This window comes from Phaeodactylum tricornutum, chromosome 4, assembly GCF_000150955.2.
Source record: "Phaeodactylum tricornutum CCAP 1055/1 chromosome 4, whole genome shotgun sequence".
NCBI lineage: Eukaryota > Bacillariophyta > Bacillariophyceae > Surirellales > Neidiaceae > Phaeodactylum > Phaeodactylum tricornutum.
The window spans coordinates 792,861-817,312 of NC_011672.1; the positions used below are offsets into that span (position 1 = coordinate 792,861).

A 24,452-nucleotide genomic window follows, 5' to 3' on the forward strand; every position below is an offset into this window, starting at 1 on the left:
CTCAAGGAGAGTAAACAAAATCAGAACCGCGTTTGCCTCAACAAACGAGGTAAAACCGGCTAAATGTTCGCTACAATTCTAACCCTTAACCCTATTTTTGCCTTTTAACATCAAAATCCGACTTTAAAATGAAAGTGTACCATGCAGTTTTATACTAGTATTAGAAACAATGGTATCGTTTTGAAGCTGCGAATGAGACGAATCCACGTGTGGGGTTAGTTTTATGTCTGAATTTGGTTTGGTGCGTCTCGTAGCAAATGTACATGAATTTTTGGAATTTGTATAAAGTTCCGTCCCTTATAAAGTGCCGTCCTTTACGGTAGTTGACTTGCTAGCGCGATGCAGTTATCCCCATACAAGCTATTAATGAAAAGTGCCTATGTATTCTGAAGGGTCTGGCTGTGAGCCGGCAGAGATCTCTCCACCCCGCATAGATTTTTGGAATCAGAAAATTCTCACACACGATTGGGTTATTTTCAAGTTTGCTGGGAAAAACCACGTCAACCGTATTTCTTTTTGTATCGACTTATGACAATGTCACACTGAGAGCGCACAGAAAAATGCGATGCAGCAACGAAAGCCACGTCGCTGTTGAGGCGGTTTGGAAGACTTTTGATGTAACGAACGTTGGCGCACATTGTCTGTGATTAAATGTTGCACCTTCATATTTTAACGTTTTTTGTAGTGATGGTCGCGATTACAGTCAGCGATGGCTTTGTCACACCATCCCGCATATCGATTCTATCCCCGTTACGACTTTATTTGAAACCGGAATATCTTGCCTCGGACGAAGGCGAGGAGCGGTTTGATGGAAATGTGACTCTGGTTACAAAGGAATCATTTCTGCGTCGGCAACTCGAGGATCCTGTCGTGAAACGTAAAGGAAAAGACAAGAAAAATACAAAATATAGAGTCTTGGACAATCGCGATTCTCTTCCGTTCGCCATCGAAATGACTACACCCGACCCTTATACGCATCCAGACTTCAAGAAAAAGAATGCAAAGAAAAATAAGGTTGTTAGTCGAAAGGACACCATCGAAGGAATTGCGAGCTCTTTGTACATGAACCAGGATGGAAGCGACGTTGACTTCAAGACCAAACTTGGCGAGTTTGTTCTTGACAAGCACACGACAACGGGAGATTTGTTGGAAATTGGTGATGCGCAGTACAAAGTGGTTCGGCACAAGTGCCAATACAAATACGCAGGAGGAAGGAGATTCGTAATGGTACGAAAAATTCTTCAAGTAAAGGAGGTCGGTCGTCTACAAGCGGAAGAATACCTTGAAAGAACTTGGGGAAAGTAAGAACTCCCAGAGACTTAATGCATTTGTCTTTGTGATAGCAAAAGAGTTCTTTGTGCAAAGTTGACTTTATACGTTTGGTATGCTTACCGTGCTCGTTCGAATCGGTGCGTAGAATAGGATTTACATTGTCGGTGGGCCGTACGTAATGTCTGGAATTTAGAAAGGTTTTACATTAACAGTAAGCAGGAAAGTTATCTTGACCAATCTGACCGAATGTTTGCGAAAGGTATTTTTTAGTAACTGTAAGTGTAGAACTATTCGTAGTATTGTAAAAGTTGTGCAGCACATGTCGTTTCCAGCTAGCACACAACGTGTGAAACTCGAATTGCCTTACTGTTGATTACAGGTCGTGAATGTCCTCTACCAGTAAATCATCATCACGTATGAGATATAGTTTTTCAGAAGGAAAATCAACGTTGGTGCACAAATGCAGCACCGGTGGTAGCATTTTTTTTGAATACATTTGTTCGGTTGCTCTTTAAGAAAAAGAAAAAAATCTCTTTTGTAAGCTTATAGGAATAGCTTTGCAGCTTAGGCCTAAATTGAGATTTTACGGTGATAAAAAGGGGGTTTCCCCACGACGCATTTTCAAAGGTTGGAAACAAAAGCAATTTTCCGATATCGGCAAGGGAGACATGAGGGGCATTGGGGGAGGATGTGGATTGTTTCTTGATTGTTCCAGCTCGGGTATTTGTGTGGCAGGTGCTAAGCTCGGAAAAAAAATTTCTGGAAGCATTGGTACACCATCTTCGAGCTTGGGAGTGTCATATCGTGCAGAAAAGTCGGGGCTAGTAGGGAGACGAGGAGCGTTTTGGAGGAGAAACGAATTGGTACAACTCCTTTTCCTTTGAAGAGAAAGGTTCCCGTTTGTCGGTGTCCAAAATAATTGTCGTTTGTAGGAGACTGGCGTAGCCAAGCTTGTTTCCGAACTGCTGGGTGCGGACTGTGCCTTCAGTCTGGAGGCAAGACTACTGCTGTTCCAATGCCGTTGCTCCTGTGGAGTCGGTGTCTTGTAGGTCGTTTCTTCGGCGGTTTGCGAAGCTGAAGCTGACTGCAGTGTCAGTTCTGAGACTTGATCCACAATATTCCGAAGCCTTTTGTCTGGGGATGGACTCGACATTGGTTCGAAGCACTCCAAAGTTTGTGAGCGTCCGTGGTAGCGAGGCAGAATGGGGAGCACGACTTTCCGTTGCGATGTTGGCGTGGCCGTCATTGTATTTGAAAAGAAACACAGAGGCTATAATTCAAATCTGCTCGTAACAAAGTATGCAAGGAAGCACGAGTGCGCCAATAAAGTAGGAGCAAACGGATAAAGGTGGAACTTGCTTCCAACTGCTCCTCTTTGGTCTGTCTCTTGGTGGGGCCAGAAGTCTGGCATGTTTTTAGAATGGTTCAGCAGGGACGGCTGGCGGACGCGCGTGCACGGCTGAGATATCGCGTGGACTGTGCTAATGACGGGGTGGAAATCGTAACTTGAAGTGACGCCCCCCCCCCCCCCCCCCCTCTCTTTTCGCCAATCAAAAGGATGTACGATGCTGCAAAAAGAAATTCAAATACATGGAGCGTTTTACGAATTATATTCATTCTGGACACCCAATTTATATAGTTGGCTGGCTTGATCGGAGTCCAAAATGTCATGTATTTACTTTAACTATAAATGTAATACTTTGTGGTTTTTGCACGTCAGGAACTTGGCGCACGTGATTGACCAAAGCCACGTTCCCAATGTTCAATACGCTTTCCAACATAAGTGAGCGTCAGTCGTGAATTATACCCAAAACCTATTTGAGCGGTTACCGAGTGTGTCGTCGTGTTTTCATGGGCCGATCGTGACATACCAACGACGTCAAAACGGGGGCAAGTGCTATTTCCGGGTGTCCCTTACCCCAACAAGTTTCCGAGTCTGTTGTGTGTGTCACGAAAATTGAATATCTCCGCAATGAAACCACATATCCACGATGAGATTAATCGGAGTCCTTGGCGGCTTCTTTCTCGCAACCACCCTCGGCGTACCACATTTTCTGGTCAATGCTCTTCTACAGGTTCAGCTCACTAGAAGAATCATTAAATGTACGGGACGATATGTTTCAAACTCTCCAAACCACTTGAACAGCCATGAACGACAGGCGTCCAAGAACGACCATCCAGAGACATCATCGGATGTGACACGCTTAGCATCCACAAACATATCCGCTAGCGAATACGGCGATATCCAGAGATATAAAAACCGTGCTGCTCTAACAGAGCATGCGCTTAAATCGCAAAGGAATGACATGATTGCAATACAGGGAAAACTTTTGATTTTACAAGACGTAGTTGGCAAGTTGAAGATAAAAGCCGAGACCAAAAGCCAAGAAGCAACCCACTGGAAGAGGCAACACTTGGACGGAGAAATGATGCATCGAGAGGCGCAGAGTGATATGAAACGACTGACTCACGAATACCAGCAGGGCAGACGGGAACTAGAGGAGCAAACGAAGGATTACCAACGAGATCTCAATGCCTTCAAGCAAGCGTATGATTCAGAGCGGAGGCGTTGGCAAGAAGAGCAAATGAAGCATACAGAATCAGAGAAAGATCTTCGATTGAAAATAAAAGCGTTGCAACAGGAGTTGTTTGACATGGATGCGTCGTTTGAGCTCACCCAGGAACAGCTATTGACCAAGCAGCAACACCTCAAGAGAGAGAAGACTATGACCCAGCAAGCACTCCACGCGGAATTCCTAACTTCATCATCTCTGCGTAAAGATATTGCTGAGGCTCGTCTAGAACGCGATGAAGCGCTGATACGGACTCGGAACCAAACGACAATGGAAGAGTCCATGGAAATTGCGAAGGCTTCTGTCACTGCTGCTGAACGACGCGAAAGCGATATTCGAGTTGAGTGCGAAATGCTGCAGATATACATATTGAAACTCGGTGCCGAAAAAGAAATCTTGAACAAGCGTTTGGAAGTTGCGCAAAAACAACGTGACAAGGTCGACAAAGAATTGCGGAATGTCAAGGACCTTTCGACCGAGAGAGACAGCCTTCGTGCAGAAGTAGCTCTGTTGAAGAAGCAAGTCGAGACGGCGGAATCGCAGTACGCAGACACAGGAAACAAAGATGAATTTCAATTTGAAAAAGAAGTTGACATGATGCAGGACGAGTACAAAAATCGCGAAAGGGAACTAGAGCTTCTTCTTGAAGAACGAACAAGTTACCGCATACTGCGGTTGTGGCAACGATTTAGAGAGCGCTTTAAAAGGAGAGGACAAAAAAGAAACAGTAAGATATAGCTGTTTGATTTCTAATTCGGGAGAAACTTATTGGCTCAATCTTCTTCACTGTCAGTAGCTTTCATTAAAGCTCCTCTGGACCCATTGGTATCCAATGCATGTTCGCCGCCTCCCTCGCCTTAGTCAATTGAAACCTTGCACTTTACAACCTTTATTCTTCCTTCGTAGTTCCCCTCTCTTTCGGTGCTGGTGGATTGTGCCCTGTTGCAGCTGGTGGTGGCTTTCTGACTAAAATCGGTACTGAGTTGCCTTTGTCTTTCACTTTCCTTGTAATGGTTGATTTGCCTGACTTTCCGTCAAAGTGAATCTTTTCTCCTTCCATAAGCATTGGAATACTATAAGAATTTGTCGTCGACATTGTGAAATCTTCAGCTTTTCTTTGCCTTCTAATTGAATTTTCGTAGTGTTGTAGCGATTCGCGGAGATCCGTAGCGACATCACGATCTCGAAAGCCAAATCCTACCAATGCTTCACGACCTCCAGATCCTTGAATTTTGACAACGAAGTATCGCGAGCTATCGACTGTAGATTCCAGCCACTTGTGTATTTGGACCTCTTTCCTGATTGTTAAGTCAATTGTGGCCTGTGCGAAGAGCTTCTCGTCATGCCGGAATTCCAGTGCGAGAGAATCTCCACGACGCTCGACAAGAAGTTTGCACGTTTGTATGGGGTTCGCCAGATTCCAGTCTTCCGCTCTTATAAAGAGAAAGTATTGAGATTTTGCATGGGTTGCTTTTAAAGGATCTTTTTGTTTCGAGTGGCTTACCTGTGACCACTAGAAGTCTTCAGGGTGGGCACCGTATATAGATAGACTTCGTCGGAAGTCAACAGTGTTTGCCTCCAAGAAGTGCCTGCTGGTACCTCGTCTTTGTCTCCCATTCTACACAAAAAAGCTTATACAAAGGAAGTCTTGCCTGGGGTATGCCTGTTTTGTTGGTTTTCTACGATTCGACAAAACCAGACAAGTGGTCCACTTTTTATTCGATGCACTGACGGTGACCATGATGTGCGCAGCACTCAGAAAATGGCGAAAAGAATTGCTGTTGAAGTGAACCCTCAGAAAAACCCTTGTGTTATTTTCATTTCGCCTGCGAGAACAGTGCCGAGACGTAGCTGCATCTCACAGTCACTGACCCTCTATATAAGTCTTCCTGGAGTTTTTTTGGCTGGTCTTCGCTGTCTATTTGAAAACCTTGACAGCCAATTAATTAGGTTGCATCTAACGCTACGAAATGAACGCCTTCAACGAGGAGTTACATTTAAAAGCCAGCCACGAACCGATTTATTTATGTGAGGTGTTGCTAGATTTCGCGCATCTATAGCCATAACTCTCTCTAGATCAACAATTCGTGTAGCAGACTTATTCTTGGAAGCCCGGAGAACAAAATCCATGCTCGATTCTGCGATACCTACTTTTCTTTGTGAAATATTCCGCTCATGAAGTTCTGCATGTACGAGTTCATGTAAGGCAATTGACTGACCGTGAACAACCAAAAGATATCAAGTCGCCATGCTCCCTTTACAACGCAAGAAGGTTGCCATGGCATTTCCAAAATGGCCAACTGTCACGCTAAATCTGTGGACCCTTCTTGTTTCGTCAAGCCTTCTTTGCTTTGTTGTCTACCAACTGGCCGTACAAAAATTCAAAGTTGAACTGTACGAGATGGGCCGCCAGCAGCGTATTCATGAGCTTATTCAGCAAAGCGCACCAATAGATGCGTCTGTGATCGAAGAGTTGTATCAAGCTATTTCATCAGAGAGGTTGGCTCGGATTGCAAACAAGTTCAAGGAAGTATATTCACTCAATGATCCGTTTCCACATATAACAATCGACGGAATTTTTCCCAAGCGATTTTTGGAGGAAGTTTTAAAAGAAAACCACGAATCTGTTGGTGCGAATGGATGCCTCGCAGGTGCTGGGAAGTGTTTTCAAGAGAGAGTCCAGAAAAAGAAATCAGCTATTGAAGAAGACGATCTGATGGGACTACACACCAAGATTCTATTTTCTGCGATGAAAAGCTCAAACTTCATTCATTTTCTGGAAATGCTAACGGGCATTCAAGATATCATACCCGATCCGCATTACCGTGGTAGTGGCATACATTTGACAGCTACCGGCGGGAACCTCAACGTCCACGCTGACTTCAACAAGTATGAGGCCTACCAGCTGGACCGGCGAGTTAATTCTTTTGTATTTCTAAATCAAGACTGGCCTGAGTCCTACGGTGGGCATTTGGAGTTCTGGACAAAAGATATGGGTTCCTGTGTCCAGCGCATTCTTCCAGTCTTTGGGCGCTTCGTTGTCTTTTCGTCCACCGATTTTTCGTACCATGGTCATCCCCAGCCTTTATCTACACCGGAAGGTCGGGCTCGCAGATCCTTAGCTTTGTACTACTATACAAATGGAAGACCTGCGAATGAATGTCTGAAAGGCGACTGTAGTGGTAGAGGGCATTCTACGTTGTTCCAAAGACCGGTTGGCTGCAAGATATGTGAGGAACAGACTTGCAAGGCGTACAGAGACAATGAAAAACTTCCGTACTGGGAAGATTCGGAGGCGAACACATGAGAGGTGCTAAATATAGACGTTTGTTATTGCTTGAGTCCATTGATGCTGGGAACGCGAAAATGCTATCTTATCAATAGAAAGTCCACTACAAAAACTTTAGTTGGTAGAACGCAATGGTTGATAGCACGTAGTAGTAGTAGTATCGTCTATGGTACTCCAGTTGCAATTTTTCAATACTACTTGGCTAACAGCGTGAGTCGGATAGGTTGCACTTCCAAACTTCGTCGCGTTTCGCTCATGTTATAGCGCTTCCGGTCGCTTCTTCTTGTGTCTCTTTTTCTCCACGTCAAGCTGGGACTGGGCTTCACAAACGTTCAGTTCCTTCGGTTTCTTCTTTTTTGCAAGTCGTTTCCGGGACGCACTGTCAGTGTCGAGGACACCGTCAATGGTCTTACTTTTTTTCTTTTTCTTCATTAAACCAGCGTCTTCACTAGTGCGAGCTTCACGTACGGCTTTGTGCTGCATTGGGACCTGATCAACGGGTTTCTTCTTCTTTTCTCGCTTTGCTGAATCTCCTTGGTCCAACGAAACCTTAGGTTTCTCAATTCCACGCTTGCTCTTCTGTCGTAATCCGACCCTAGAAGTAGTGGATAGGGGCTCTCCGTCGACAGGCTTATTTTTCTTTTTCTTCAGTTTCTCCTGCGGCAGCAGCAACGACTCATCCGCGGGGTCAGTCGACGCACGACGAATTAAACCGGATTTTACGGCTCGCTCACCATCATCCCGCTTTTTCATTTCTTTCAATTCTTTTTGTTTTTTGAGATGCCTATCACGGATTTTGGACATGATGTCCCCTGTCTGGGTCTCTTCATACTGCATTCGTTCTTCGACCGACATCGTGGCCATACGTCTCTTGTCAGCTGCTTTGCGTTCTTGTTCAGCTTCGAAGGCTGTGTCTCTGTCCATGCCAAGCGACTCTCGCAAAGAAAGAATATTTTTCATCTTTTGAACAACTGTACCATCATCTCCTTCTTCAAACCCTTCAAACTGTGTGAGGTCGCCTCTTTTACGCTCTTGTACCTTGATGAAAGCACCGAGCATTCCAGGCTCACTACACGACTCATCTCCAGAAGAGTCGGAATCATTGTCGCTGTCGCTTTTCGGCATTGTTATCGGTGAGCCGTGGTATTTGCTCTTCCACTCCGTTTTTACCGGAAAAGTAGTTGGTACAAGATTGCGACGAACGTTTCGTTTTTCTGTTTTACGTTGGCTCGAGGGAGAGGTTGTTACCAAAATCAGGTATTCACAGTCAACGCCTTGTTGAATGACCCAGATAGCAACCACCAATTTGAGTTTTTTATCATTTAATATATTTGCGGAATCCCTGCAGATTTCTATATAATTTCGGGTCATTCTTGGCCACCAAAATAATAATTCACTTGATCTGCAGTGAGACTGCTTGCGTCGAAGAGTTGCCGGATCAACCATGCACTTCCAATTCTGCTGAACCTTTTGGTGTTGCATTCTTTCCCCTTGCTTCTAAGAATTTGTCTGACTCCTAGAAGACACTGGAGTCCTACAACAAAAGGTGCATGTTTGGGAGGAACCAATATTAAGAGTAAATGACTTCAATTTATTGGCATTGTTGTCCTACGCCATAATTGCATCTGAGAAATCGCCACAAGCAGTATCAATTTGTATATGTTTTTCTTAATCTCATTGATGAGCCATCTCTGCACCTCGGGCAAGTCGCTCTTTGAAAATCGCACTGTTGAAGTTGATCAGACATTGAGAGAAATCGGCGGCTTCTTCTCTCTCGCGGAAGCCGAGTCCGATGACAGCTTCGCGACCTTCTTTTTCATCCGTAACACGAATGGCAAAGTACCGACTGGAATCACCAACGGGCTGGACAAAATGAGAAAGATCATAGTCGTCCAGTAGAATCTTGCTGACGGCAAACAGCTTTGGCGGGCTTCCTTCGTTTTTGTATGTAAAAACAACCAGTAACACATCGCCGCGGCGTTCGATACGCAGAGAGCACTGTTGCAGTGGTTTGCGGAGATTCCACTCGTTGGCCCTTTAAGAATCACACCAGGCAAACAAAGTCAGCGAACAATGATGTTTTTAAGAATGCGTAGTTTATCTGATGACTTACAAATATTCGTCATCAGCATCTGAGACTTTCGGTATGCGATACATAAAAACCGGTGCTATTCCCAGCATTTTCTGCCGCAGGACAGAGACCTTGTAGGTGTTGTCGTCAAGCAGGCCCATATCAAAATCGTCCATGATAGATATGAATGAATCGTCTTGAAGAGGAAGGAGTAAATTGAATTGAAGGGCTACGGAATGTAATGATTCAAATGAGAGTACGAATTAGGTAAAATATTTCCTTACTTGGAGAAATGCAAAATCAAATTGGTTGGCATTTTGTCACATGGTGTGTTAATGCTAGGAATCTATTGCAGAGAATTAGGATGACCACAAATGACCTAAACAGCCTGAAATGGAAAAGACGTCAACTCTTTGTGACCGGGAAAGGAAGGGTACGCGTTATCCACAATCGAGGATATAATTATAAGGTAATTTTACCTGCTAACACCCTGTACTCTTAAAGTTGATCCTGGTGCAGGAAGTGTTTCCAACTAATTCACAAGAGTCTGTTTGATCGCGTCTAAAATCTACTGTGGTTGAATCAACGGGCTTATCTCAGTTCATCCTACAGCTTCGTTTTCCAGGCACTAGGAACCAGGTCCTTGGGAAAGGATATTGGATGGCGAAAAGCCCTTTCCATGTGTTCGTCGTCATAGTATGGTTTTTCAATCCATCGAATTGCTCTGCGTGGTACTTTTCGATCGACATATTGTCTCTCGAAAGGTTTCGAGTCATTGTAGCTTCTTGTCGTTTTCTTCCCTTTTTGTGTGTGAAAATCCAGGGCAACCGTATACTCGACATCACCGTTCTTCGCTATCGTCCTCTCTATTATATGGCAATAAACCATACCTTCGGCCCATTCGTGCTCAGGTTCCGCCCAATCAATATGATATGATTCTTTACGTTCCCAATCAGGAGTATTGCAAAGTAGGGCTAGATTCTCTGGGTAAGGGTTTATTTTCTGTTCCTGCAGTGTGCGCAAAATGCCAGTTTCGTCCATGTCTTCCGGGTAAATGTAATCGTTTGCCCCATTTGGAGGTAGCCATTCCTGCACATGCTTCCCCCAAGCTGTGTCCCAGTCGGTCCCATAATTCAGAAAGAGCTCTTCACCCGGCAAAATATCTCGAGTTGCTACAACATCCAGAATGAGACCACCAGGTGTTGCGACTTTCCAAAAGTCATTATAACTGAGACTTAACCAACCACTATGATGCATGGCATTTCTGGACCATTTGAATTCCACATTTGCTTTATCGATACTGTGGTTAATGAGCCCGACGCCTGGACCATACGGAAAGAAGATCATCTTTGAGTTTTTCGGTTGTAGACAATAGTTAACGTAGAGTTGCTCTGGTTTCGTCTTTTGAAAGACGGCTCTGTCTTCAAAGCACTGTAAGGGGGCTGGAGCGACTACCGTTCCCGATGCAAGGAATCTTTTTGCAAATGCACCGCGTCCCATAAACGGATCCATTGCTTGACGAATGTCAATGTTATCAATGCACCACCCTGTTTCTTTCAAGTTCGGTATCGTCCGCTGCGGCTTAGTGTACTCTTGGTTGTCGTCAAAATCCCAATCGCCTGCGGTAGATTTCATAAAATAAGATATCGGAGAGAGATACAAAGACGCTGTACAAGTGACCAAGCTTACCATAGTCTATTGTGAACTCAAATCCAGCAGGTATGACATCAAGAGCTTCTGCATGCATTCCGTAGTGATGAGTAATTGCTCCTGCTCCCGGTTGGCTTCCGCGTTCAAGGCCGGCGTTCGTTGGTTGAACTGGAGATTTAAGTTTTGTATTAATATGTGTCAACGGCATTGTGTTGAACGTGGTGGCAAACCCTTCGCAGGCAGCACGAGAATTCTTTCCCTCATATTGACCAAAAAACGATGCCCAGCCAAACGTGTGTGATCTCAAATGGGTCCAGTGGTCCGGTGCATCAGAAACAAAAATGCAGATGTCTGGGAATCCTACCATATCACCTTTTAGAAGGCCCACGCCTGCAAATAGACCAAGACCTCCATGTGGAATGGCCGACTCGGCCAAGTAGAATCGACATTGCTCCAAGTCATGAGGGCTACGCAAAACCGGAGATGTCACAGAAAGTGCACCTATTTCGCCGATTCGAGGGTGTGGTGTCGACTGCAGGATGCTTATTGTCTGGACAGCAACGAAAACGGCTAATACAAATGCGACAAACCTGAAGATTTGACTCGTACACAACACACCAATTGGCTTTGGCGACCGGCTTTTGGTGTCAATCCTTACCATTGTTGAACAACGACTTGAGGTATGACACTCCAAAATGCCTAGTATATCGTCTCTCCGCACAAGAGCAGATCGAGACCAGTTGGTAGCTCGGTAGGAGCAGTCAGTGTTCTAGAATCTGCCTACGGCGAAACCATGAAACATGGCGTTTTCTTTCCCCAACGATATGCGAATTCACATCAAGTTGTCGATGACTGGCTAGAAACTCGGAAATGCATTTACAAAATCAAAATTACGTTATATCTATTGTTAACTGGAATTAACGAGGTTTGGGAAGAAATCGTATAAAAATCGATAAAAGTAATTATGGCCAAATTTTTCTATATTTGTGATCACAAAAGGCTAACTGGAATTCTCATTAAGCTAGATTAGGATATGTAGAAAAAATGTATACATTTTCTTTTCTCTGTAGTACATCAGAGACCCCAACCAACGACGGCAACAAAAACAGCCTCGTCCTATCGCCTTCACCACCAATTGGTTCCTGAGGAAAAACCGCGTAAGTCAATTAACGGATGTTATATTCCGAGTGAGTTGTGTAGACTCTCGGGTTCGAAATTTCTGCATTCCTCTAACTAAAGTAAGGTTTAAATGGCAACAAGGCACCAACTACCTAAACCTTTCAAGCTATGAACGCTGATACAGCAAAAGTATATTGAGCATGGAAAGAAAATAACGAAAGTCGGTAACAATCAGAGGGTGTGTAATTCTTTCTGCGAGTGACAGTCAGATCCGTCATGTTTTGCTCACACGATAAATGGAGACGACCTCTCTCTAACGCCTTTGCAGACAGCTTTGTACTAAAGCAATCACCACAGTTACCTTCCATTGCGTTTCTGTGGTGGGATCTATCGTGGAGAGAAGAGAGAAGACCACGCAGTTGGTCATTTTTGATGGTCAATACTTGTGCAAAGGTCCCGTTCAGGCCTTATTTGCTTCACGGAGTAACAATCCTAGGTTTTGTCCAGGTAATGACTGAAGCAGTGAAGGAAATGGCTCTACTAGAATGTGAAAATGGCGGGGAATCGTTGGTCTTACGTAGCCTCACAGAATGATTTGAAGTTTAAATTTGCACACCTCCCAAAAAAGTGACTGGTAACTTTTGACTGCTGTTCAGTTTTTCTTCTATTCACAGGGTGTATAAAAAAGCGCTAACAATAAGGGTGCTGAAATCCATTGGAACTTATGGTCGTGTTTATCTCTTCAGATTGAGTGATAAGATAGAGCAAGTTAGAATACATTTTGCAGTTGGATGATAACGACTGTATGTTGAGAATGATAAATTATAGCCACACAATGCTACAATTTGATACTACGTTGTAGATAGAATTGCTGAGCTTTAGCATTGTTTGTTGGAACATCTATCTAGGATTCACTAGCTCTAGATATTGGCCTCGTTGCCATTTCCTTTTTCCTGGCTCTGTCGTAGGACAGACGCAGTGGCCAGACGACTGTCCTCGTCGGGTTCATTACCCGTGTGTGGCATGCCGGAGGAAAATAAGAAGCGTCTCATAGGAAACCAAATATTTGCGTTATGCATCCAAATGTTTGCAACATACACAACTCTGGTTTCCGTTACATGAGGCGTATAAGACGACTCGTCTTATCAAACCGGAAATATTCCTGATTACCATACGGTTTCCCTAGATGAAAGTTGTCAACAGATACTGTTGGCACCATCCGAACTCGATGGTTTGGCCATCACATATGTGATCCAATCGTCTCGACAAAAACTATGTCAATGGTTCGATAGCCAGTACATTGGCTACGGGGTTTCTACGTTCGTACATTCTGTTTCCAACACAAAAGGTTTCATTTTGGAATCTATATTTTAGTCTCACAATCTCAATCTAAAAACCTACCAATTAAAACAATCGGAGCCTCTACGAGGCTTTTCCCCAACTTCTACTCTTTCGTCGTATTCTACAAATACATTCGTAAGCAGGTAGAATTCTCTCAAGAACGGAGGGCTACAAGGTCTGTTTTTTTCAAAGTAGGGAGTTGTCTTCTACTGTAAAAACTGTATAAAGACAATACCATGGTTTGGGTAGTGCACGTACTAATGGGAAAAACGCAGCCATCAGATCATCAATGAACTGGCTTCCTTGTTCAGCGATCTGGTGACTACAACAGTCGTACCAGCTTACGAAGTGACTTATTAGACTAATTTAATCTAATTGTAAATTCCTACACGGAGCCAAATAGGTAGTACTCAAAGTCATGAGAACCTTTCCCATGTAGGTGAAGTCCGGGATTCCGGAGTTCAATTCATACTTGTAGAATACTCTACCCTGCAACGCTTACAACCCCACGACTGGTTTGGCAGTGTCGTCAGCTAAATAATATATAAAGAAAGAAATTTCACCCGGGGACAAATCCGTTGAGGAAGAGAGTACAAAGATAGTCCGCACGTGCTCTAAAGTTATGTGGGCACACAGACGAGCAAGTCGGTCGTATAAAACGGTTGCAGGACTCTGGAATGCTGCCTCTTTTCTCAGGGCCAAAAAGTTCCCTCTTACCCATAAATTTCATATTGTGTTTCCACTTACGTTAGCTGGCTTCTTGTACCTTTATCAGATTTTGGTAGCCATGGTGGGTCTTCCATCAGTACTATTGTGCACTCTCATTGCATTTACAACTGCGCAGACTGGACGGGATCTGGATCGGTTTAACTACCGTGGGACGGACGGCACCGATTACGGTCCAGAAGATTGGGACCAGGTTTCCTGTACTGATACCGAAACCTGCCTTGGTTGGCCGGACGGCTTTGAAACGGCCCGCGGCTGGGATTTGGGAGAAAATCACTGCCGTTGGTGTCCTCTAGGCACGAGACAATGTGGAATTCATCATCAATCTCCTATTGACTTGCAGCGCAATCGAGCGGTTCCAGGAGATCCGGAGGAGAAGGAATGCATTGACGTCCATTGGATGGCCTACTATGACAGCACCTGCGACTGGGAGAACTTGAAAGCCCTCAACGCGTTTTCGATTGAGCGTCACGCTTTGAAGGTCAACCAACCCATTGAACAATTGGCAAGTGGAGATTACCGTCTAGCGTGTCGTAATGCTTCTGGTCGGCGGTTTGGGCGAATCGACTTTTCGAAGGGATTTTCTGAGTGGTGGCTAATGTCCCATATGGATATCCATGTACCTTCGGAGCATACGCAAGAGGGCAAGAGATACGACGGAGAGATTCATTTGTATCATTTTTACTCTATTCCTGGATCCCAATCCAGTACAAACAACGAGGTGAGTCGTTCCGCACAAGTTTTGTAGTCGTAAGGTGTTGCACCTGATTTTTGACCCCGAATCTTTTCACTCTCTTGTAGATGGCGTCTGTAACTATTTTCCTCGAGGCCTACGATGACGTTCCCGACTATCCCATGTTAAATCGTCTCATTTGTCAGTGGCGCCAAGTCGAAGACAAGACTCGAGAAGAATGTGGTTTACCGTCGGTCGAGACGGAGTATCCTGGATGCTTTTACTATCAGAGGGGGCATACCATTGACGGTTTCAACACTATTGCCCTCACACAAGACGGCACACAGAGAAATCTTCGTCAAAAAAGTCGCAACCTGCGACCTAAATCCATGTCGGTTCACGACCTTATCCTTTACAACTACGCCCAGAGTCAGACAAACTCTTCTTACACACCCAAAAGGTTGTTGCATTCCGAAGAGGATCACGCTGAGGCCGATCCCAATTTCGACTGGGAAAAGTTTGTTACCCGCCAAGACGGGAATGCCAACATTACACAAGGAAATCGCCAGCTTCTAAATTACGATCACGTGGGTCCTTGGTTCAACTATTTTCCCATGTTGGGGGTACGCACCGAGTACTACTACCGTTATTCCGGAACCCAGACTGTCCCACCCTGTTACGGGCGTTTTTTCGAAGGAAATAATCGTCGTCAGACCAACCATTGGAGAGTCCTGAAGGATCCTATTCGGGTAACCCAGCGCCAAGTGGATGAGATGCATCGCCTTTTGAAGGAACGCATTGCTTCCGTAGACGATCCACTGGCCTCATGCGAACCCGATACAGCTGCCAAGGTAGACGAGAACGACCCGACCAAGATTTCTGTGGCGCGCCCCGTAATGGAAACACGCAGTACCCACTACAAGGTGTTTTGTGAGTGTGAAGACTGGCGCTCCAAGTTTCCGGAAGATGTGGAATGGTGCAAAAAGGGTTTGCAAGATCGATTGTTCAACCATCCTTACAACTTTGAAACAGACGGGTTTTAACATCTGCACAACATAGTTCGCCGATGAAGAATGCTCGGTTTAAAGTCTGCGGGACACCGTAGAACTCTGACAGTGAGTCTCGGTGAACGGATCCATCTGGATGAACATGCAGGCACAGTAAACTCCGGGTTTTGCAAAACACGACTTGTTTTGTACTGACGGGCAGATCCTATAACCCTATTTACGCATAGCAAATACACACGGATGTTCCGAACATCTCTTTCTCTCTCGTAGTAGGTCGGTCGAGCTGCTAGAGTAGTGGAGAATCATTTTGACGCATGTAATCGAAGACAAAAAGGAACTCCGAGAAGTGAGCTCGAAACATCCTTCTGGTTGCTGCGGCAGTAGGTACATTGACGACGTTATCACCATACGTTACAACATGTCGACAAACGAACCGTTGCGTCCCGGAAGTGGGAGCAGTAGTAATGGGGGAAGGAGCCGTTGTGGTAGTGACAGTAATAGCCACAGTACGAACCAGAATACCGAAGGCAGCGTCACCCAGGCTCCAGTCCTTGCACCGGAAGAAGGACCTCCCGTGTTGCTGCGCGAATGGAATCCGGCACCGCCGCCGCCTTCCACTCCGGTGGCTCCCGCCGTGATCTGGCCCGATCGATCCCCGGAAGCGGAAGATCGTCGACCTGCGTACTCGTATCCCGTAGCCACGTTTGTACGCGATCTGGTCCGTACGGGGATGGACCAAATCGAGTCAGCCTGGCAGCAACAAGAGTCGTCGTCGACTGCACAGCGAGATGGAACTGGTACACGCCCTCACGGAACCCACAATCGAGTAGAAGACGACGACAGCGATGCCTATCGCCCACTCTCCGTGCGTAGTGAGTCGGACGCTCTGGCCATGCGCTCCGAGGCCGCGGCGGCATTTATGGAATCCACGGCGACGGTGTCGGCCCGAACCATCAATGATCTGGACGACGAACACGAGGATGCCGAATTCATACTCGTTGACGGCGAACTGGTGCTCATGCCGCCCCCGCCGCCCAACGCGGCCGAGCAGGACGGTCTCGTCCGCCATTTGCAGAATCAGGAATTTGAACGACACTTTTCGTTGCGCGCCAGGTATCACCCCGACCATCCCGCCGTCAAGTCGTGTCAACCGAATCGCGTCCGCAGAGGTGTCCGGAAGCTTGGAAAGATTTTTAAGCGTAAGAACGGTCTCCGTCGAGCGTCAAGTAAGGAAAGCGCGCAATCGCATGTGCACCACGTCGATGACTCCTCGGCGCACACCTCGCACGACGGATCTTCGTTACCGTCTCTTTCCGCCGACTTCTTAACCGCGCCGTCGGGAGCTGATTCTATAACCACTCTGAATCACACCACAAACAACGGTGGGATCAATTCCAACAATAATCCCAAATCTCCCCCCAGGAAGAAAGACAAACGCCGTGGAAAACGACGTTCTTGGCGGCGGACTGACAGCAGTGGTGGAGAGAACGACGACTTTGATGACGAGACGTCGCCAGACATATTCGAAAGCCGTTCGGGTGAATTCTCGTCGCGTACGGGTCCGCGCCCTGCCACTTTTACCACAATTTCTGCGCTCGCCAATCGGTCGGCCGCGTCGATTCGACCCCCTATGCCTCCCATGACACCGATTCAGGAAACCTTGGACGCGAGCAACATGTTTTCAGGAGGAAGAGCTGCGTCCGTCGAAGCCAGATTTGTTGGGACAACGGCGGACGTTCTCGAGGCTGGTGTCCTGCCGACCGGCTTTGCTGCGGAAGCCTACGTAGAATACGACAGCGACGAGGCCTTGAAAAAGGACGATTCTCTCGTAGCCAGCGTCGTACCTTTTGATGCCGACTACAAGGTGGACAAGGCCGAAGCCCCCGATTTTGAAAGTATGCTGCGGAGAGCCGCACTCGAAACCGTATCGGATCTGGAGGCGTCAGAAAGCACGGCTGCCCAGCCCCTGCGTCCGAAACGAGTCAAGTCAGACGGGTCTTCGGTTCCGCTCAGTCTCGCCACTGGCAGCGATGCGCACGTACACAACGATATGCTGAAAGTAGTCATGGTTGGAGCACCAGGCGTGGACAAATCCTATGTCGCCCGAGCCATCCGGCAAAGTCATAAAAGGGGACGAAAGCGCGTCACTTTGGGAGTCGACGTACACTCCTGGTCGCCCAGGTCGGACGTAAAGTTTGCAATATGGGAAGTCCAAGGTGCGACGTCCCGAGACCACGGGGCGCCTAATTTCGGTGCGCACGCCGCAACTCAGGCACTTTTCTTTTCTTCCTCGTGCCTGTATTTGTTGGTGTGGGATTTGGCTTGTCAAAACGTGGCTACGAATCGTTGTCCCAGTCGTCGGCATGACGGCGAAGATTGCTTCGACAGTTCCGAGGACGAAGAAGAATACGAAGACGATTTCTTGCGGGAAGAAGCCAACCGTCAGGCTGATCGGGCCTTGTACGCAGACATACAAACACGCCTTCTATCTTGGGTGGATACGATTGCCTTGCGCGGACCTGGGTCCGCCATTTTGCCGGTAGCTCTTATCCCTTCCCACATGAACGAAATAGAGGTCAAGCGACGATGTGATACAATGCAGAATCTTCTCGAGAACCACCTCCATCGTTTTGATGGGAGCGAATATTCTCCGAAACTGTTGCTGGGCCAAGATACGATTCTTTGTGTCGACGAGGTGACCGGGTCAGGGATCGAACAGCTGCAGGAAACAATGGTGGCCATAGCCACAGATTCATCGCGATCTGTATTTGAACACATGGGTGCACCAGTACCGACGGGGACAGGCAGGGTACTGGATACGGTCCGGCGACTCAAACAAGATCACAAGCTTATCTTGCTAGATCATTTATTGGGTGAGCTCGGTCCGGGCTTGGATATGGCTACAGTAGTCCAAGCTTTGCACTTTTTATCGAGCATTGGCGAAATTCTATACTTTGGAACGTCAGATGATGAAGTTCTATCGCGATACATTATCCTTAGTCGAAAGTGGCTTGTGTCAGCCTTGTCATGCATTCTCCGCAATGACCTTAAGCGTGAGTTGACCGAAACTAGAAGATTCATGAATATGCAATGTATTTACAGCGACCAGAAATTTCCCGAGAGCGAAATTACAAAAGTGCTCGTCAGTAGCACGGCGAGCTGTCCATTGCTCAGCGATAGCGATGCGCGCATGCTTTGGCAGTCCATGAGTTTCATGCGCGAAGCATCGGATCGGTATGCCGAGCTGACGGAAAGTGCCACCACGGCGCCGACCATGTTTTACTTTTTGGAACGACTATTGGTCCACTCCGGTGTTCTACTGCCCCTACGAGCTTCGCCACCACCGACAATGGCCTTGGACCAACCGGTGCAGTCTGAAGTGTTTTTTATACCTAGTCTCTTGACGCAAACGGATCCTCGGGATGTTTGGACGTTCAAATCCAGTGAAAGTTGGATGACCACCTTGTGTTACTCCTGGTTGTTCCGCGATGGTGCCCCATCGGATCTCATGGAGCATGTGTCCGTCGAATTGCTGAAGGACCTGTATGAATTTTCTCAAGACTTCCAAGGAACTCCCAAACAGGAGTATCCTCAGCGGTCGCACACGGTACCAATAGGACGGGGGTCCTTGCACCAGTTTCTGGAAGAGCATGATACACAAGCGATCGGTCGCATCAAGGTGCATCAAATCATGTGTTGGAAGACTTCAGTTCTTGTAAAGATCGGGACTGTATTTGCCGATCAGGACAGTGGGGAGCTACGGGAAAGTTTTGTGGAAGTTTTCGTGACGGTTGTTGATCAGAGCTCAAGTCAATGTGTCGCGTCAGATGCGATGCGCGCCAGTATGCATCGGGTTATAGTCAGTGGGAAAGGTCAGGTAGGCCACCATGGACGCAAGTTGTGGAAGGGTGGCTTTGAGGTTGTATTGGACTCGGTTCGGTCATCGCTCTCTACGTACCCCAACGTGGATTCGCAAGTGGTATGTCCAGAATGTCTCGCCCACTCAAGTCCAAGTAATGCTTGTACATGGGGGTGGGATAGTGTCGTTGCTGCCGTTGAGCGCAAAGACGCAGTTGTTCGATGCATGCGTGGACATCGTGTCGACAGCAGCCTAATTTCTGGCAACGCCAAAGATGCCGAAGTAAAAACGCCAGCCGTGGAATCGTCTCATTCTCAACGAGTGTCCAAGCCTGTTCCCGAGATGCTGCCCAGCGTTGTACTGGTGGGTCTATGGGATGCGCAGCAAAAGGAGATTCGAAACGTTGGATCTGGATTCATCGTCGACAAACGTCTTGGGTTGGTAGTAACAGCTGCTCATGTTCTCTACGACATGGAAGAGGGGCCCAGGTTTGGGGTTCCTTTCTTCGGTTTACCCGACGCCAAGGTTGTGATTGGAATCATTCCCGATGAAGGGCACAACGCAGTCTTCCGCTACTTTGGTGAGATCGTGCTGAGCGACGTCCACAACGTAGACGCATGCGTTGTGCGTGTTACGAGCAAAATGGCTGAAGACGTTGACGATGAAGGCACGGGCTGTGTGAATCAAACCGAGATTTCTTTAGACTACGAGGCTGTGGAGTCCGAAAAACTCCGTTCGTTGAAAATGACGAACCGATTCGAGCTAGAGGAGTCTGTCCGCATCCTCGGGTTCAACCAAGGAGGTGAAGGTGTCTTTGAGCTGGGCAAACACGTAAACCGGTCCGCTGACTTTGCCAAGGGCTATATCTGCAAAAAGTTCAAAGCTGCGATTTCCGACGACGGATCGCACTCATCCAATTCGTCGGGCAAGACGTTTTCGCCACGCGAAGAAATCGTGATCATGTGCCCGACAATTTCGGGACACAGTGGTGGTCCGTGTGTGAACGACGAAGGTCGCGTGGTTGGTATTTTGAGTCGAGCCGATCCCGTCGATCGGCAACGTTGCTATCTAGTCCCGGCGACCGAATTGAAGCGGCTGGTAACCAAGGCCAAGAAAACGTGTGTGAGGCCTGCCAAGCTAGCGACTGCTATTACTATGTAATTTCGATCCGGGGCAATAATATAAGTTTCCCTCCCTTTACAATTAACGAGATAGCTACCTATACGAATCGTCTGTCCAGAGCACGGTCACAAAGTCTGCTTACGAGCAAAGATGCGATCCGCCGCCTTTTTCGTACGTAGTTCTGTCCCTGGTCTATGAATCCCACGTATAAAGGTATAAATATATCTAAAAACGGTGCGGTCGCGCTCGGTACCTGTCTTGATATGCCGTAGAAATATAGGCAATGCTGCGAAATCAACGGACGACCCTGGATTCTCGAGATTCAACCGTCCCCTCACTGGTTTGCTCGTGCCCGACGAGCTTTCGGTGTGGAAAATGGTTGGCGCCACGAATCCAGCATATATGCAAGAGATTCCGTAACTATTTCTTTTATTTAAGGAGTCGTGTGACACAAACGTGTGGGACTGTTGTATACACGACCTCGCACTTTCCGTTCGATCGATATTGACACGTGCGGATGGAACGGTTGAGCGCCAAGGTGACTCGATTTTCCCCAAAATCGAAAAAGTGTTTCCAGTAATTGTAGCATTTCCTGTTTCATATCCGTCTCCATTATTCCAAAGTTGTTCGAAGCACATTGGATACGATTGGTCCTACACAAAAAAGCCGCCGATTTTCTCTCGCGTACCAATTCCTCAAGCGTACAACATCATGCGCTCGTTTCTACTTTGGAGTCTCGTCGCTTCGTTCGCGACTGCTCAGGAAGGCAGTAATCTGGATCGGTTCAACTACCGTGGAACGGAAGGTACGGATTACGGACCGGAAGATTGGGACCAGGTGTCCTGCTCCGATACCGAAAACTGCCTGGGTTGGCCCGATGCCTTCGAAGCGTCCCGCGGATGGAGCCTGAAGGATAACTTTTGTCGTTGGTGTCCCGCCGGAAGCAGCAGCTGCGGAACTCATCATCAATCTCCGATTGACTTGCAGCGAAATCGTGCGGTGCCGGGAGATCCCGACGAAAACGAGTGCATCGACGTGCACTGGATGGCTTACTACGACAGTACCTGCACTTGGGACACATTGAAAGAGCTCAATGCCTTTAGCGTGGAGCGCCACGCGTTGAAGGTGGTCCAGCCCATCACGGAAACGACGAGCGGAGAATGGGAAATCGCCTGTCGTGACGACAGTGGCAAACGCTTTGGACGGATTGATTTCTCCAAAGGCTTTTCGCAGTGGTGGTTCCTTTCCCACATGGACTTTCACGTCCCTTCGGAGCATACACAAGAGGGAAAGAGATACGATGGCGAATTGCATATGTACCACTTTTATTCCGTCACTGGAGCGGAAGCAGGAATCGACAATGAGGTACGATAGAATGGACAAACACGAACACAAACTCTCACATTCTCCTGACGCCCCCAATATCTCACCTGTGTGTGCACTTTGCCTTTTCGACTCGAATATTAGATGGCGTCGGTCGCTTTTTTCTTGGAAGCCTACGATGATATTCCGGACTACCCTATGCTGAATAGGCTCATCTGCCAGTGGCGTGAAGCGGAGGAAAAGACGCGCGAGGAATGTGGTTTGCCTTCGATTTTGACGGAATACCCCGGTTGTTTCTTTTACAACCGTGGCCACACGGATTCGGCTGTAACGACGCAGAGCATCAGCAACGGTCAGCGCAAACTTCGCACGACCTCTCGTAATCTTCGGCCAAAGGTCAAGTCGGTGCACGATATCATCCTTCAAAATCACGAACAAATGCAGAGCAACGCGACCTTCAAGCCCCACAAGCTGATTTTATCCGAAGACGACCACGCCGAAGCCGATCCCGACTTTGACTGGGGGGCTTTTGTTGCCGAGCAAGTCGCCAAATCCACCTCATCGCAGGAACATCGTGAGTTGATGAACTATGATCACGTTGGACCTTGGTTCAACTACTTTCCCTTGGTAGACGTCCGTACAGAGTATTACTACCGTTACTCGGGTAGCCAAACCGTCCCACCCTGCTATGGTCGTCATATCGGGGGCAGCCGTAAACAGACGAACCATTGGCGTTTTATGAAAGATCCCCTTCGCGTGACGCAGCGTCAAATTGACGAAATGCACCGCTTGCTCAAGGAGCGTATTGCTCCCCTTGATGATCCTCTTGCATCGTGCCAGCCCGATACGGCCGCCAAGGTAAACGAGGACGACCCCACAAAGATTTCTGTCGCTCGACCGCTCATGGAGACGCGCGACACTCATTACAAAGTCTTTTGCGAGTGCATAGACTGGCCCTCCAAGTGGCCTGAAGACAGGGCATGGTGTGAGCAGGGTTTCATGGATCGCCTTTACACGCACCCGTACAATTTCCAAACGGACGGTTTTTAAGTATTGTGGTGGCGCGGAAGGTTTCTAGAAATAGTGTGCTGTTTGCAGCAGCGCAACGAACGATTTGTTGATGAGCGTCTAGAATTGAAGTTAAAAGTTACAATCGCATCATACCGTTGACAAAGTCTGCTAGCTGATCCAGCGGTCCGCCCGACTGTCGTGCTTCCATGTTTCCGTTTTCAATATCGTAGATATCTTCGACTTCAGGGTTCGACGGCAGGCGGCCCAACGTTTTAATAAGGCGGTAGCCGCCTTCGGCGTCGGTATCTTCTTGCCAGACGCTGTAGGCCTGGGGCCAGAGCCGGGTGAGTGCCCCCCAAGGCAACGTTCGTAGGTAGTAAGTATTCTGCAAGGGATCAATGAGACGCTCGCGCAGACGCCGCCCCGCCATGCCAAAGCCCGTGACTCCCATATCCACCAAGTTTGGATTCACCAAGACAGAAAGTTGCAAATCTGTCGCTGTCGTTTCCGTGTTGATTAGAATCTTTTCCACGTATTCACTTTCGCTCGCCTTTGGACAAAAGAAAAAGACAATACGATCTTTCTGAATGTCGCCAACTTGCACTCCACCACAGGAAGCAAATTGGACACACGGAGGTACCTTCGGATCCACCCCCAACCAGTCTCGGCGTGCCAAAGCCGCACTGCCTTCATCGGGAAAGTACACACGCGCTACCGGGCCTGTCCACGGACCCGCGTCCGGATCACGCCCATTCGCAGCAAGCATTTTTTGAAGCTCACGGACGCGATCGTCTTCAGGGTTTTCCTGGAAGAGCACTTTAAGCTCCGCTCGCGCTTCCGCAACCTTCATCATTTCCGCCTGTCTTTGCTCCTGCAATCCCGGAATGGTGGCGTAGCACAAAGCCGAAACGAAATTTTGCATAAATTCCGTACTAGATTTAAGGAGTGTGTAGGTTTCGTCGCCAACGCTGGTGTCAAAATCTACCCGGCAGCGTGCCAACGGCCCCGACTGGGACGCAAAATTGGCCGTCGCCTGCGCGGCACGGGTTGCTGCGTCTTCTAGGGAATCCGGCAGCTCCGTAGCTTGCCCAGCCAAGGGCAACGGAGTGCTTCGTAAGCTCCGTGGAGCGTACGCACGCATCGTCCGAAGCGGTTGCCTCCCAAAGGCCGTTGCCGTCTGTAGTGCCTTCAAGCACAAGAGAAACGACAAGAGACCCATCGTTTGCGTTGCAAGCTTTTTGGATTCGAAAGTTTGTTGTTCAAGGAAGGGCTTGGCTTAAAGTGCTGGATGGGTTGCAATGGACGAAACACTCGACGGCACCAAATTGATCGTGTATTTACAGTTCGGAGATCCAGGTTGAAGAAGCGCTCTTTAGGTTCGAACTGACAGTAACAGTGACAGTAAACTGTGACGCC

The 24,452-nt window shown here is 47.5% G+C and overlaps 12 protein-coding genes across 12 annotated transcripts; 6 read left to right on the forward strand and 6 right to left on the reverse strand.

Annotated features, from left to right (window-relative positions):
- Positions 1-560: 560 nt before the first annotated feature.
- Positions 561-1,479, forward strand: PHATRDRAFT_44519 (predicted protein; the record flags this gene model as incomplete). The annotated part of the gene is made up of 2 exons (XM_002178269.1): positions 561-639; positions 686-1,479. 2 exons carry the CDS (start codon positions 561-563, stop codon positions 1,303-1,305), a joined length of 699 nt encoding a protein of 232 aa, XP_002178305.1. The 3' UTR covers positions 1,306-1,479.
- A 376-nt stretch (positions 1,480-1,855) lies between these two features.
- PHATRDRAFT_33977 (predicted protein) lies at positions 1,856-2,518 on the reverse strand (the record flags this gene model as incomplete). Its single annotated transcript, XM_002178542.1, has 1 exon — positions 1,856-2,518. The coding sequence occupies one exon, from the start codon at positions 2,516-2,518 to the stop codon at positions 1,856-1,858; it is 663 nt and encodes a 220-aa protein (XP_002178578.1).
- A 745-nt stretch (positions 2,519-3,263) lies between these two features.
- On the forward strand, positions 3,264-4,583 carry PHATRDRAFT_44520 (predicted protein; the record flags this gene model as incomplete). Its single annotated transcript, XM_002178270.1, has 1 exon — positions 3,264-4,583. The coding sequence occupies one exon, from the start codon at positions 3,264-3,266 to the stop codon at positions 4,581-4,583; it is 1,320 nt and encodes a 439-aa protein (XP_002178306.1).
- PHATRDRAFT_44521 (predicted protein) lies at positions 4,574-5,462 on the reverse strand (the record flags this gene model as incomplete). The annotated part of the gene is made up of 2 exons (XM_002178543.1): positions 4,574-5,278; positions 5,350-5,462. 2 exons carry the CDS (start codon positions 5,460-5,462, stop codon positions 4,735-4,737), a joined length of 657 nt encoding a protein of 218 aa, XP_002178579.1. The 3' UTR covers positions 4,574-4,734.
- A 461-nt stretch (positions 5,463-5,923) lies between these two features.
- On the forward strand, positions 5,924-7,152 carry PHATRDRAFT_44522 (predicted protein; the record flags this gene model as incomplete). The annotated part of the gene is made up of 1 exon (XM_002178271.1): positions 5,924-7,152. The coding sequence occupies exon 1, from the start codon at positions 6,094-6,096 to the stop codon at positions 7,150-7,152; it is 1,059 nt and encodes a 352-aa protein (XP_002178307.1). The 5' UTR covers positions 5,924-6,093.
- A 240-nt stretch (positions 7,153-7,392) lies between these two features.
- Positions 7,393-8,259, reverse strand: PHATRDRAFT_44523 (predicted protein; the record flags this gene model as incomplete). Its single annotated transcript, XM_002178544.1, has 1 exon — positions 7,393-8,259. One exon carries the CDS (start codon positions 8,257-8,259, stop codon positions 7,393-7,395), a length of 867 nt encoding a protein of 288 aa, XP_002178580.1.
- Positions 8,260-8,779: 520 nt separating this feature from the next.
- On the reverse strand, positions 8,780-9,381 carry PHATRDRAFT_44524 (predicted protein; the record flags this gene model as incomplete). Its single annotated transcript, XM_002178545.1, has 2 exons — positions 8,780-9,169; positions 9,248-9,381. 2 exons carry the CDS (start codon positions 9,379-9,381, stop codon positions 8,809-8,811), a joined length of 495 nt encoding a protein of 164 aa, XP_002178581.1. The 3' UTR covers positions 8,780-8,808.
- Positions 9,382-9,811: 430 nt separating this feature from the next.
- Positions 9,812-11,697, reverse strand: PHATRDRAFT_44525 (predicted protein; the record flags this gene model as incomplete). Its single annotated transcript, XM_002178546.1, has 2 exons — positions 10,895-11,697; positions 9,812-10,824 (listed from the first exon to the last, which is right to left on the reverse strand). The coding sequence occupies exons 1-2, from the start codon at positions 11,514-11,516 to the stop codon at positions 9,812-9,814; spliced, it is 1,635 nt and encodes a 544-aa protein (XP_002178582.1). The 5' UTR covers positions 11,517-11,697.
- Positions 11,698-14,057: 2,360 nt separating this feature from the next.
- PHATRDRAFT_44526 (predicted protein) lies at positions 14,058-15,757 on the forward strand (the record flags this gene model as incomplete). Its single annotated transcript, XM_002178272.1, has 2 exons — positions 14,058-14,762; positions 14,843-15,757. The coding sequence occupies exons 1-2, from the start codon at positions 14,103-14,105 to the stop codon at positions 15,755-15,757; spliced, it is 1,575 nt and encodes a 524-aa protein (XP_002178308.1). The 5' UTR covers positions 14,058-14,102.
- A 382-nt stretch (positions 15,758-16,139) lies between these two features.
- Positions 16,140-20,781, forward strand: PHATRDRAFT_44527 (predicted protein; the record flags this gene model as incomplete). Its single annotated transcript, XM_002178273.1, has 1 exon — positions 16,140-20,781. The coding sequence occupies one exon, from the start codon at positions 16,140-16,142 to the stop codon at positions 20,739-20,741; it is 4,602 nt and encodes a 1,533-aa protein (XP_002178309.1). The 3' UTR covers positions 20,742-20,781.
- Positions 20,782-21,288: 507 nt separating this feature from the next.
- On the forward strand, positions 21,289-23,187 carry PHATRDRAFT_54251 (predicted protein). The gene is made up of 2 exons (XM_002178274.1): positions 21,289-22,067; positions 22,170-23,187. The coding sequence occupies exons 1-2, from the start codon at positions 21,414-21,416 to the stop codon at positions 23,073-23,075; spliced, it is 1,560 nt and encodes a 519-aa protein (XP_002178310.1). The 5' UTR covers positions 21,289-21,413; the 3' UTR covers positions 23,076-23,187.
- Positions 23,173-24,343, reverse strand: PHATRDRAFT_44529 (predicted protein; the record flags this gene model as incomplete). Its single annotated transcript, XM_002178547.1, has 1 exon — positions 23,173-24,343. Exon 1 carries the CDS (start codon positions 24,253-24,255, stop codon positions 23,173-23,175), a length of 1,083 nt encoding a protein of 360 aa, XP_002178583.1. The 5' UTR covers positions 24,256-24,343.
- Between the last annotated feature and the right edge of the window lie 109 nt (positions 24,344-24,452).

Excerpts from the sequence above, each read along its gene's own strand:
- PHATRDRAFT_54251 (XM_002178274.1), top strand. The coding sequence starts at position 21,414 with ATGCGCTCGTTTCTACTTTGGAGTCTCGTCGCTTCGTTCGCGACTGCT. Across the intron at positions 22,068-22,169 it reads AAGCAGGAATCGACAATGAG|ATGGCGTCGGTCGCTTTTTT; the intron begins GTACGATAGAAT and ends CTCGAATATTAG.